The 13832-nt window shown below is 22.6% G+C and overlaps 4 protein-coding genes across 4 annotated transcripts; 1 reads left to right on the top strand and 3 right to left on the bottom strand. All coding sequences in view use genetic code 6, as the record gives it.

Moving 5' to 3' along the window:
- Positions 1-944: 944 nt before the first annotated feature.
- Positions 945-1367, bottom strand: TTHERM_00434100 (hypothetical protein; the record flags this gene model as incomplete). The annotated part of the gene is made up of 1 exon (XM_001011435.2): positions 945-1367. One exon carries the CDS (start codon positions 1365-1367, stop codon positions 945-947), a length of 423 nt encoding a protein of 140 aa, XP_001011435.2.
- Positions 1368-2554: 1187 nt separating this feature from the next.
- On the bottom strand, positions 2555-2983 carry TTHERM_00434090 (transmembrane protein, putative; the record flags this gene model as incomplete). Its single annotated transcript, XM_001011434.3, has 1 exon — positions 2555-2983. One exon carries the CDS (start codon positions 2981-2983, stop codon positions 2555-2557), a length of 429 nt encoding a protein of 142 aa, XP_001011434.1.
- Positions 2984-4393: 1410 nt separating this feature from the next.
- TTHERM_00434080 (kinase domain protein) lies at positions 4394-10214 on the top strand (the record flags this gene model as incomplete). The annotated part of the gene is made up of 6 exons (XM_001011433.2): positions 4394-5777; positions 6088-7507; positions 7842-9186; positions 9335-9530; positions 9594-9805; positions 9867-10214. The coding sequence occupies 6 exons, from the start codon at positions 4394-4396 to the stop codon at positions 10212-10214; spliced, it is 4905 nt and encodes a 1634-aa protein (XP_001011433.2).
- A 737-nt stretch (positions 10215-10951) lies between these two features.
- Positions 10952-13147, bottom strand: TTHERM_00434070 (ribosomal protein S9 component of cytosolic 80S ribosome and 40S small subunit; the record flags this gene model as incomplete). Its single annotated transcript, XM_001011432.3, has 4 exons — positions 10952-11093; positions 11160-11483; positions 12836-12893; positions 12955-13147. 4 exons carry the CDS (start codon positions 13145-13147, stop codon positions 10952-10954), a joined length of 717 nt encoding a protein of 238 aa, XP_001011432.3.
- Between the last annotated feature and the right edge of the window lie 685 nt (positions 13148-13832).

The raw sequence follows: 13832 nt of genomic DNA on the forward strand, positions 1-13832 counted from the left end.
TCGTTATTTATTAGATTTATCTCACTTAAAATTTCCTACATAGATAGATAGATAGATAGATAGATAGATAGATAGATAGATAGATAGATAGATAGATAGATAGATAGATAGAAGGAACATGAGTAGAAAAGTTTTGGTCTTTTCAAGGTTTAAATGATAGCAATACTTTTAAAATAAATTCTATTAAAAATAAATAGGATTGATCTTTGTTTGTTTTTTGTAAACTATGCCACTCTAATTTAAAAATTAAAAAATTTTAGTAGATAATGGTAAATACATACTTTTTGAATTTGGATGAAAATTAACTAGCTCAAAAAAGTAACTCGAATATATTTTTTATTTAAGATTTATTCTGAACTCAATGAATTAAATACATAATTAAAATTAGATATAATTATTTTATTTTAAATTCAGATAATTAATTTTTTACAAAATTGCTATTTTTAATTAATTTTATGATATAAAAATGTTTACTTTAAAATAAATTTATAATTATAATAATTAAGTAATCTTAATAATGCTAATAAACAATATTTATACAATAATAACTTTAACATATCTTTATATTTTATTTTTATTACTAAAGTAGATATTTTCTTTTATGAGTTTACTCAACAGAAACTCTTTTGTTTTTGTAGTTAATTAATTTTTTTGGGATCATAAAAATTTGATTTTAATGTTATTGTTATTTTTTTATGTTTTATAAAATATTTTATTAAAAAAGTAAATTCAACAGTTTAAATAGTTAAATAGTAATAATAAGATAATACAAATCGCTAAAAGTAGATTTAATTTTATATAATAGTAATTATTTTTAATAAAAATGATGGATGTTATTAATAATATATGAATTAGGATTCATATTAAATTTTGTTAAATTATTATGGTTGTTATTTTGATTTTGTTTTGATTATCTGTTACTTGCTAACTACTTCATAGTAATTTCAATTCTCTTTTCTTTATTACTGAGAGCATGTTATCCACATTGGTTAAAAAGTCTAAGAAAAATAGAAGCTGTTTTCTTTTGCGTATTGTGTGCAATCTTCAGCACATTAGTAAAAACTATCAGGAAGGGTGTCTTTACCTTGAGAAGACTCAAAATAAATCCACCAATGCACACATGAAGTAGAAGCTTATTGTGAAGTTTCGCTATAACACTAGCTTGTTTTACTAGCAGCAGAGTAGCAATATTAACGATCTTATGGATCATCTTAATCACATGTCTTTAACATTATCCTTTCTATGCAATACTGCCAATCAAAAATAGTTGGCTGGTATTCACTTAGTATTCTATGCTAATTTTTTGTATTTTAAAATGTATAAAGTAGGCTAATTACTGTTAAGAATAAAATTGCTGCGTATTTCATTTCAAATATTTTCTTTTATAATATGTAGAATTTGATAGATGTTTTTTAAAAACTTTTGGTGATAAATTAATTAATTAATTTTTTTTGTAAATTAATCAATGATAATAATTTTTCTTCCTATATTAAAAGTAAAGAGTAGAAATCAAATAAACTGAATGCAAATATTATTATTATTCTAAATTTTTTTCATTTGAATTAGTTGTGTAGTAGTAACTTTTCTTTTCATTTCAAATGCTTTTTTAGATTTTTTAATTTTCTTAGTGAAATCAAATGACAAAGTTGTTCTATTTCAATAAATTGCATAATACTAAATGATATGATGCAGATAATTTTATTATTATTTATTCATTTAAATAAATTACTTAAGAAATCTTGTAAATCAGTTAGATTAGCTTTTTTTGATTGATTAGATTAATGGATTCATTTTTTTATAAAGTTTTAAGAAAAATGAATTATTTATAATTTTCATGATATTATTATATATTAATAAAGATAGAGCTATGCATTTATGACAATCTAGAAATTGCTACGCAAAGATTTGTTATATATTTAACTTAAGCAAGTAGAAGTTAAGCAAAATTTATTATCAAAAATTGTAGGGTCCAATCAATTAAAGGATCAGTTAATATATCAGTAGAAAAAGATACATCAAAAAGGAACTCCACTTATTTATCCATAAAAAACTATATATTTTATTTAGATAGATTTAAAATGAAAAATATTATATTTTGATAATAAAGAATTTTTGTTTTTATTTATGTTCGTTCTTTCATATTTTTATTTCTATCGAATATAAAATAGACAAAATAAATTTCTAAAAAGGAAATTTATATAAGGATGAAAGAGTAATTTATATTTGAAAAACTTTTAAAAAAACGTACTAAAATTTGAATATTTTATTCATAAAAAAAGTTGCTTTCTTACAAAAATCTATAAAAACATGCATTTACTAAAATTATATATAGGTATTATTGATTTATTGATAGAAAGATAGATTGAGATTTTCATTTTAAATATTTTGATGTTGTGTTTTAGTAAATATATTTGATAGTAAGTGCTTCAATTAATTCTCTTCTATACAGAAAAAAATAAAATGCCAATATCTTTATTAAGGAATTTACTCTTAATAAGATAAAGCTAATTTGATAGCTATTTCATCTTAGCTCAAGATATATTTTTTAATTTTTTCAGTTGTTATGATGAGTTGGTAAAGCACAGTTGATCCACATAGGAGAAAAGAATTTTTGGTAATAAAAATTGTTTTATTAAGCAAAATTAAGGCAATCAGAAGCACATTCATAAAAGCTATCAGGCAAAGCTTCACTAGCTAGGGAGGTTTCATAGAAATACCACCAATGAGTGCATGATTGTGATGCTGTAGGTGAAGATTCACTGTTGCAACTAGAAGTAGTGGTTGCAGCAGCATTACATTCATCAACATCGAGAGGATCATCATCTTAATCGCAAGTTGAAAGGACAGTGTTCTGCAAGCATGATTGCCAATCATAAATGGTTGGTTAGTCAGATTTTAGACTGCTTTTTTTATTAAGGAGAAGCAATGAACTCAAAGCTAAGGTAGAAATGATAGCTATAAGAATAATAGTTTTTGAAGTCATTGTTTTTGTTTACTAAGTAGAATATACAATCTCTGTTTTTTATAGTTATTAATTTTTAATTATTTTTGATTTTTTTCTAATTATAAAATGAATGCCTTTCTATTTACCAAAGTGTTTTTTTATTTGTATTTAAATATAACTAAAAAACCAACCTTCTGTCTAAATAAACATTATAACATTTAAATAAGTAATTAGATTTAAGATTATTATTATTTTTATAATAAAAAAGAAAACATAATTTAGAGTCGATTTACTCATTTCTTTACAAAGAAATAGCATACTTTACTATTTTAGTAAGAATTCTAAATATTATTCTCAAATAATAAGTTAATGAAAGAAAGAAAATATTATAGTATTTTAAATTACATTTTTAACTTTTTCTTGCTTTTTATTGATTATAATATTTCTTTTATCAATTTAATATTAACTAAATAAAATTATCTGTTTGTTTAATTAAAATAAAATTTTTTAAGAAAATTCTATTCGAAAATTTCTTCAACTTTATTAATTTATTTTTAAAAAAAGTTTTTATTATTTGAATTAAAGATTTAAAATAAAAAAAATAATATTAAATATATATTTTAATTGTTTATTATTAAAATCTAAAGAGATAATTTAATTTATTTTATTCACTTCAAATGTTATTTAATAGCTTTTTCCATCTTTTTACATAGTTCTTTTTTATTTTAAATGATGCATCAAATATAAATCATACTTAAATTTACAATTATTTCTTTGAATAAAAGGGTTAAATTGAACTAAAATCAATTAATTGTCATAATTTTAAATGTTAGAATTTAAATTTAAAAGATTAAAAATTAAATTACCTCAAAGTTTTTCAATAAAGTTGAATAATATTTATATTTTTGATAGATATTTTTTTAAAAATTAATGGAGTTTAAAATTAAACTTGAATTCCTTCATTTTATAAATATACCTAACTCATTAGTACTAAATATAATAAATTGAATTTTATGAGGTCAATCTTATTTAATTTAACAATTTATTTAATATTATGTTATTAGATTTTAAAATTTAAATATTTTATCTTTCTAATGGAGGCAATATTCTAATCAATCTGAAAAGAACTAAAATAGTAAATAGCAATATATAGAAAAGTTGATTAAACATAAATAATTTTTATGGAAATGCGATTGATTTGTATTTGCATTTGTTTACATTTAATATAAACTACCACAAAAATTAATTGATAAATTAATTAATTAATGAATTTAAATTTATTATTGTTTATATTTATTAATTTTTTGGTTAGTAAAATTTTGCGAAAGTTTGATTAAAGAATTAATTCACTCATTCATATTAATTTTTAATTAATTGGATTGTTGCAATAAAAACAAACAAAATATTTTTGTTAAATTTATACAAAAGCGAAGATATAAATATTTTAAAATGATAGATGAGGTGAAATATTAATAGGAACGATAGAGAGATGGTATCGACATTCTAAAATACGTGGATTCGTGGAATTTCATAAAATTTAGCAATAATTCTATTTTCGAAGTTGAGATTTCAGATGTTTCTCCATTTATTTAAAATGATCAAGATAAATAATTTTTTAATGAACTAAATGAAAGAAGTTTATAAATGAATTTGTCTTTAAGTTCTCCTAACTCTAATTAGTAAGAGAAGCAAAATAGCTAAAGCAAAAAACTTATTTTGAAAGAGCTTTTTGGGTAAGATATTAAATAGGAGATAGAATTTGTCAAGACAATAAGATAGCTTAATTATCGAATACCAGGACTTATTTATATGATAAATTATGCTATTTATCAAACAGAATCGTTAGAGGTAGGCTATATTCTCATGGAAAAAGGAGAAATGAATTTGCAGTAGTTTTTAGATGAAAGATTAAAGCAAAACTTGCCTATATAATTTAAAGAATTGGTAAGCATAATGAGGTAGAGTATTAGTGCATTGGCTAATTTGCAGGAAGAAAAGATAGCTCACAACGATATAAAATTAGCAAATATATTAGTTTTTAGGAAACCTATTGCATAGTTAGCTCAGTAATAAACTAATAAAAATAATGAACAGATGAAGTAAAACAAGAAATAACCATTATTACCAAATTAATTGTAATTTGATTAAAGTGCAACTTTTTCTCCTAACAAATCAGCCAGGCTTAGCAGTCAAAAAAATAATAAAATAGCTCCAAATAAGTTTCTTTTTAATGAATATGATAAAAACTAATGTTCTATGTAAGAAGAAAAAGAAGCTAACTAAAATTAAACTAATCAATAGGATAGTTAATGCATAGACTATGAAATTGAAATCAAATTTTGCGATATAGGTAGCAGCCAAGCAAATTAAAGCACTTTTAAAAAAACTAAAAAGCCAGGAACCGATTCATATTTAGCCCCAGAAGAATTCCTAGGTGATAAAATTCATATTTATAAATACGATGTTTATAGTCTTGGACTTTGTTTTATCAATCTAATAATTCAAAAGACTAGTAACTTTCACGTTTACATGAAAAATTCAAATTGGAATAATCTTATGAGTAAAAAAGATTGGCTTGAAATACTTCAAGATATTTTAGAAGAGTGGATAAGGATAGCCTCCTTGAGGATGAATAATTAAGATGTAAAAACTATCTTGACTAAAATGCTTATAATAGATATTAATTCTCGTCCAGATTTTATTGAATTAAGAAATATTTTTGATGACTTATTTAAAAATTAAATTTCTAAAGAGCAAATGAGCCCAAACAGCTCATCTTCTCCTAATAATATAGAAGACATATGCATAGAAAATCAATTTGAAATCAGCAAAAGTAAATATCAAAATATATTTTAAAATGTTTTTTTAAATAAAATCATTAAATAAACTTAAAATTGCTTTGCTAAAAAGCAAAGATATTAAAATTAAATCTAAAATAAACAAAATATTGCTAGAATAATTGATTAAAAGCATTCTATACAGATAATATAGAGTTATTTTTTATTTTTCAAAATTAAAACAAAAATGGTTTTATATTTTTCATTATCTTATTTGTTTTTGGATTAATTTAATTAAAGTTTTAGTATAAAAAAAAATATTTTATTAAATAAATTGATTGATTTAAATTATTTTGAATTAAATAGATGACTCTAAAGAAGATAAAAAAAGATCTTAATAAGAACTAAAAAATCAGAGAAATTTTGAAAAACTAGCTTTTTAACAAAGAAAATTAAAAATTAATGATGGAAAAGCGAAGATGATTCAATTGATATAGAATGGAATATGTGATAATGATTCTCCTTCTTAAGTTACACATCCAAAATAATAATTAAGTGGCTTTAATATGAACTCTTCTTAGGAAGAATAAATAATTAAGAATAATTAAATTCCTGCATTAAACTATTTGTAATCGAACGAGTCTTAGCTCATAGCAAGTATTTCGCCAAAAGAATTGTAAAATAAAGAGTCAGAAGAGTCCCCTTCAACATTTTAAGATAGTATCAATGAAAACCCTAAGCAGCAAATTGTTCCCACGTCAATTTCTCGTAAGTAATTAACAAACTTCAAAATTCATTAACAATCTACAAAGAGAATTCCAGTAAAAATTACAGATTCAAATTCTATTGCTTCCTCTAGTTCTGTTTCTTCTTTACCTACTAACATCACTTCTATTTCCTCTACAAATTTGTATAATAGTGAATAAGTCTAATAAAGGAAGAAATCAAACACAATTAATGATAAAAAGAAAAATTTAAATAACTAAGCAACGAATTAAAACAATTTAGTAAATTTTGCAGAATCAATATTGATTAGTTCTGATTAAATAAAGCAGCAATAGCAATAATTCAGATAACCTAGTAGTGATTCAAATAATTTTAATATTTCAAAGCAGTCTACATTAAATGGCATAAATAATCAATAGAGCTCAGCTTTCTTTTAGAATCTTCATTAAAATTAATAAGTATATTAATAGTTTTCATAGTAGCAATCTTTGTATTTTCAATAACTTTAAATTGACAGCTCAGATAAAAAATCAACAAATATTATTACTGCTGATTAGAAATTGAATTTTTCTTAATCGACAAGAAATCAACCGTAAACAGGAACAAAAAAGATTGATTTTACAACCAACCTTTCAGTAAGAAATCAACTTATAAGTATGAGCTCAAAAGTTAGTAGAAAAAGTTAGCAAGATGATTTAGAAAACATCAATCACAACAACACAAACAAAAACCCTCAAATTTCTTCCTAAAAAAGTTAGCTTGATATACAAAATCCTGCAAGTTTTAGCAATATTCCTAATACTAATTTTAACACTAATCAAATAAATTCCTTGACAAACATGTAATTTAAAAATCCATTTAATCAAACCATTAATGGAAAAACAAGCAAATCTTTTAAAGAGCTGCAATCAATTAATTAAATTGACTCGCCAACTTAAAATATAAAAAAATCAGTAGATAGAAGATAGAAAAATGTTTCTTCCTCTTAGTTTAAGCTTCCGCCTATTTAAAATCAATAGAATGAGTAAGATCAAAGCCTAGTTTCCAACTAAGAAAAAAAGTAAATTTGTTTATTTGAAAATAATTTTTTAATTGAATTTAATTCATAAATAAAAAAATCAGCTAATTAATTTTATTTCATTAATTATTTAATATAATTTATTTATTAAATTAAATAATTGAACAAATTCTTTAGCAAATAAATTATTCTTTAAACTAAATATTCTATACTTTTGTTAATTAATTATCAAATTAGAATTTTGTTGTTTAATACTTTTTTAATTTAATTAAATTATTATTTTAAATTTATTGATTTCTTTATCATTTTATCAAATTAATTTGCACCTTTTAAAAGGAAAATTTAACTTTTAATTAAGATATTTTATTTTATAAAGTGATTTTGAAGGTATTTAAAAGAGAGAATAAGTTAGATTTAACAGCATTTAAGAGAATTTTTCAATTAAATAAGTTTTCGATTCTGATTATTCAAACCCAGCTAGTCCTCATAAATACTCTAAAAGCTACACAAACAAAGGAGATTTGACACCTCAACTTAAATAGATGCAAATAACCTCCAGTTAAAAGTCTAAATTCAGTAATTAAAAGTTGATAAAGCCTAATTTATCATCTACAAAATTATATCCTTTGCCAGCTTAAAATAATGGAAATCTAACTTCTATAAATACCTCAACAATGCACTTAAAAGTCAGTTTTCCTTCTTAGACAACTTAAAAATAACATCAATAACCTTAATAAATGAATATTCTTTAAAATGGGATTTCTAACAATAATTAAAATAATTTCTTATCTGTTAACAATAATTTAAACTCAAATTTTTAAATCAAGGTATCACAAAAAAGTTTAACTGATTAAGTTAATGAAAACTTTGAATAAGTTACAATCACAGAGTATTCTGAAATGCTAAAATTTTATGATAATTTTATCAAAGTTAGCGATTCAAACAAAATTTATAAGTATTTAACTCTCATTTTAAGTGGAACAGACAAATCAAATATTCACGGCATTATAGATTGCCTCTATAAAATGGATGGTTTAGTCCATTTAAATTTATAAATAATATAATAAAAATCAGAAGTAATTGATTGGGCTTTGGATGTAATTGAAACAATAGGTTCTTCCCTTATAAATCTATGTATACTTTTTAAAGATTGCGACTATAAAGATCATTTGAAGTCATTATAATCTGACTTTTTAAAACCAGAGTAACTAACAAAAGTTTCAGAGGATCCTTTTCAGCTGATTGTGAGATTAGAAGGTAAACAAAGTGATCCTCTGGGAATACTTGATTCTTTAATTTCTAAAAGTTCTTCATTTTAAGACAGAATTGCCATATTTAACATAGACATATAAAAAAAAAATTTAGACAACCCAGCAAAGCTGGTAAATTGTTTAAAGCAAATTTAAAAATTCAAAAATATACATTCCTTTGGATTAGATATCTCAAATAATAACATTCCTCAAATAGATTCCAACAATATATTCCTAGCTATTGAATAGCTCAAAAATATTCATACCTTGTCCTTCAACATATCTCAAAATCAACCAAGTTTATTTGATGATACATCTTTGCTTAATTTACCTCATTCGCTGCAAATACTCTATTTAAACCTTTCATATAATAAGATTTCTACTATTTAATTAGTAAAACTATAAAAGTCTATAGAATCTTGTAAAAGCCTGAACACTATTTATTTGTTTCTAACAGGCTGTGTAAACAAAGTAAGTCTTTTATTTACATTTTTCCAAATTTACTTTTTCAATTGCTTAAAAATGCACATAAATGAAAAACAAAAATCTTAGACTTTTTTAGTTGCCATCTATCATAAAATCTTAGATAAATTTAAGATTAATATTTATAAATAAATAGGATGACACAAATTTGCTTATGCTGTTCTTTCCATTTTTATTTAAGCAAGTGAAAAAAGTAGGAATATTTTTAGACTCTAATCAGTTATTTGATTAAGAATTCAAGTTATATGAGAGTGAATTACTCAACTAATTCAAGGTAGAAGTACTCACTTTATCTCTAAATAAAAACATCCTCTCATTCGAGACATTTAAAAGTATTTTAATCAATCTATTTTAGAGAATATTTTAATCTAATCAAATAAATATTTTAAATTTAGTTTTATGCAAAATGATCAAAATGCAGTAAAAGCTTAAGCAAGTTACAATCACATTTCCAAGGACTATTCGCAAACAATAAATATTAGATTAATTTACTAATTTAGAAAACGAGAAATATATTTTATAACTGAAAAATGAGGAATTCGACTACATAACTATTTAAATAGATATCATCAAAAGAGCTGTTGCAAGAAAGCAAAGCAACTTATCTGTAAAATTATTATTTATAGAAGAGTATAATATAAATTTAATTATTTATTTATTTGTAAAAGATTCAAACTGGCAAAAATGCTTCGCTTACATTTATCCCATTAGAAACTATTTCAAATAATTAATGTTGGAATACTTCTAAATAGAGTGTAATATTTTAAGGGTTTTATTGCTTAACTTGCTATGAAAAAAACCAAGTCAAAAATGATAGCTACTATTGTTTATATTGCATTAAAAATTGCCATAAAGATCATAAATATATAGAAATGCATGATTTTCCCTCAGTTTAAATTGTATGCAGCTGCAATGATAAAGGTTAGTTTTGCGAATCCTTAAAACACTTACAAAGTATAAACAATAATTTTTAAAATAGCATTCAAAACTCTCCTTCAAAATATCCATAAAAATGATAAATTACTTTCATTATAATAGAAACATAATCAAAAATATATTCAAATTATTGAGTTTTTCAATAAAAAAAATTAATCAATTAATAAAAAGAATTTAATAAATTTTAAATAAGTAAAATAAATATAAAAAATTTAATATTCAAATAATTTTTGTAAATTAATACATTTTACTATATAAAATATATATGTATTTAATTAATTGCTGCTTAAAATAATGAAAAGAGCTTAAAATTGAAAATGGTTTTTTTAAAATACCTTTGATATTATTATCTAACATAAATTATCTTAAAATCAATTAATTCATTAAAAAATTCATCTTAAAAATATATACATTTTATTTATATTTATCCTTGATAACTTGATTATTGGAAGAACTTTGACTAAATTACTTAATTATTAGGATAATTAAAGTATTTTTTGACTTAAATCTTAAAGGATATTTAATTTTATATTAACTTCATGTGGTATTTTATTTACAAAAATGAATAAATAGTTTTGTAAATACTTTTGCATATATGAAGAAAAGGAGAAATGGATTAAATAAACAAATGAAACATATATGAATAATGAATGAATGATTGTATAAATAAAGTCGTGTGTAGATTGAATATTTTAGAGAAAATTTAAATATCAATATAGATTTAGAAATAACAAATAGCTACTTGTAAATTTGAAAAAAACTTAAAACGTTAAGTTTAAATAATTTATATTTATATATGTAAGTAATATTAGGTTCCTCAAGCAGACTTCTTGGCATTCTTTCTCTTGGTTCTACCTTCGCGACCACCACCTAAGGGAGAAGTAGAAGCAAAATCGATAGACTTTTCAGAGTCAGTTCTAACCATGAAGGAAGGAACATTGACTAAGTTCTTACCAACCCTATTAATAAATTAAATAAATAAATTAATTAACATATTTAACAAATAATGGTAATTAGTTAATTACTTGATGTGTCTTTGTCTAATAAGGACTCTGGAATGGTGGATAGAGTTAGCCAAATTTAACTTGAAAACTCTGGTTTGGAGTCTTCTTTCCATGAGCTTGTGAATGGTCAAACCCAAGACGTAATCCAACTTTCTTTCTTATTCACTGAGGAGACCGTATTTGAACATTCTTCTTAAAAGGGCGGAACCTTCGAATAATCTTCTGGGGTCCTTGGGGTCTAAGGTGAGCAATTCTCTAGCAGCCTTTCTGAACTTAGCCAAGATCATTTAAACTCTCCAGACTTCTCTCTTGTTCTTTAAACCGAAAGTACCGATAAGCTTCATTCTAAATAAAAAAAATATTAAAATTAAAATTTAATTTATAAAAATGGGTTTTTTTCTTTCTATTTATCATTCATTATTTATAAATGCTTATTTTATCAACAAAAATCATTAATCATTTTAGTATTATTTGTGGATTGGTATTTATTTCTTAACAAGTTTAGGACAAGCTATTGTAAGCAAGTAAAGAATCATATGAGCTAATTAGTAGTTGACAGGTGTTTAGCGAAATAGGTAGGATATTAACTGATATATTAATCAAACAAAGAATTTATATCATCTAATTATTAATAACTATGAATTTGAAAAGAAAGTGATCAGGAATTTTAAAAAGCAGTAGGAACTTAGTTAGAAAATTTATCAAAAAGTACACATTTATTTTGAATTTGGTTTGTATCAAGAGAGCTTAATTAAAAATTTGTTTGTTTTAATAATTTTAGTTGTTCGTTTATGATGAATATATTTTAATATTTCATACAAACTCTTTTTAATTCTTTTATTGCGTCTCTTTGGCTTGATAGATAGCCAATTCTTTTTTTGACAGATCAATAGAGTGAGATTGATTGATCCTTTGACCAAATTGATTAAATGATCAATCAATCAATCATAATCATTTTTTCTGCTATATATCAATAAAATATCCTAAATAAACCTTTGGTTTTTAATTAATCTTTAGCATCTTAATTGTTTTAATACTAATGCTTTGGTTTTTATATTGTTTTGGTTTGCTTATTTAAGATATTTTATACATAATCACTCTATTTTTTTAAGAATTGATTTTAAACAAATTTTTTTACTGCTTCTCTCTATTGATAGGATATTATTTGCATCCATCCTGCTTTCTAATTTGGTTTTACCTAGATATAGCTTGATTAGTTAGCGAATTAATGCCTTACTATTTTCATATGGTTTATGGTTTGTTTCTTCTTTTTTTTTCTGATTGATTGATGGCTTATAATTAAGGATATATAATTAATTACTTCCTTAAGCTGCCATTTATTTACTAATTAATCTACTTCGTTTTTTAACTTGAGGCTATTTATTTATTTTTCTATTGATTCACATTTTCTAATCAATTACTTGCGAGAAATATCATAATGCTAAAACTACAGTAAGAATGGTTCATAATTTTTAGAGAAGCTACTACTTTCTCATTAAATTCAACAAATAATTTGCTTTGGTCCCATGGATATAGGAAATTGTGCTAATAAATCAAATTTCGATAATGGATTGGGATGTTAAATTAAGGGTTTTGTGAAATTTGTGTTGATAAAATAAGAATGAGTAAATAATAATTTGATAGATAGATTAATGGATTGGATGAAGTCAGAGTGGATAATTAAATGAATATTGTACTCATTATCGAGTCTTTCCTTTTCATAAGGTCTTCTGGGGGTAGAGTAGGTCTTGGAAGCTGTTGTGATAAGAGAATAAAGCAATTAATATGGAGATCAATTATTAAAAAAATTATTTACTGTTGATGTAGGTTTTACCCATTTTTATTTATATACTTTTGGTTTTATATATCTTTTATTTGACTTTAGATAATACTTTGATTTAGATGCTGTACTTTTCTCTTTAAATTATCTTTGTACTTTCCTCCCCACACGCCCAAAATTTTTCTTTTAAATTTATTCCAACTAATTTTCTCCCCTTATATTTTATCATTAATTTCCATTAATCTATTAGATAGATCCATCCCTTCCATTTTTTTCAAGCTTTTATAATTAAAGTAAAACCTCCATTTTTTCAAATAAACTCTCTTCTAGGTCATATTTTTTTGGGAAAATGAAAAAATTGCCATCTTTGAAAATGTCTTTTTGCTATTTGTTCTGAACATCCATGTTAAATGTCATTCATTCTTTCACATAAATTCATGCATGCATGGCAATTGTAATTTTTTACTATTTTTTATGTTTAAATTAATTTATAAGGCAATCATTTATTATATTTATAAAACGTTAACAAATATTTATTTCAAAAATTACATTTAATGATAAAATATTTTTTTTTATATTTATTAATTAAACTTTTTTACAAATAAAAAAATGATAAACAAAAATAGTAAAACATTATCAAAAAGTTAAAAATATTGAAATTAAAACAATTGGCTTAAATCCAAAATAGTTTATTTATTATCTAAAATAATTATTGGAAACAAAAACATTAAAAATCCAATTTAATTTTAATTTAAATTTAGCAAATTTGATATGTGTATTTACTTTTATATTTGAAATATTTGCATATATATTTGATTTATTTTATTTGATATTATTTGTATTAATTTTGTTAATAATTTTATTCTTTTTTATTGTTTTTATTGTTGTTAAACTATAAAAAATATAAATGGTAC

Source organism: Tetrahymena thermophila (genome assembly GCF_000189635.1).
Source record: "Tetrahymena thermophila SB210 genomic scaffold scf_8254470, whole genome shotgun sequence".
Lineage (NCBI taxonomy): Eukaryota > Ciliophora > Oligohymenophorea > Hymenostomatida > Tetrahymenidae > Tetrahymena > Tetrahymena thermophila.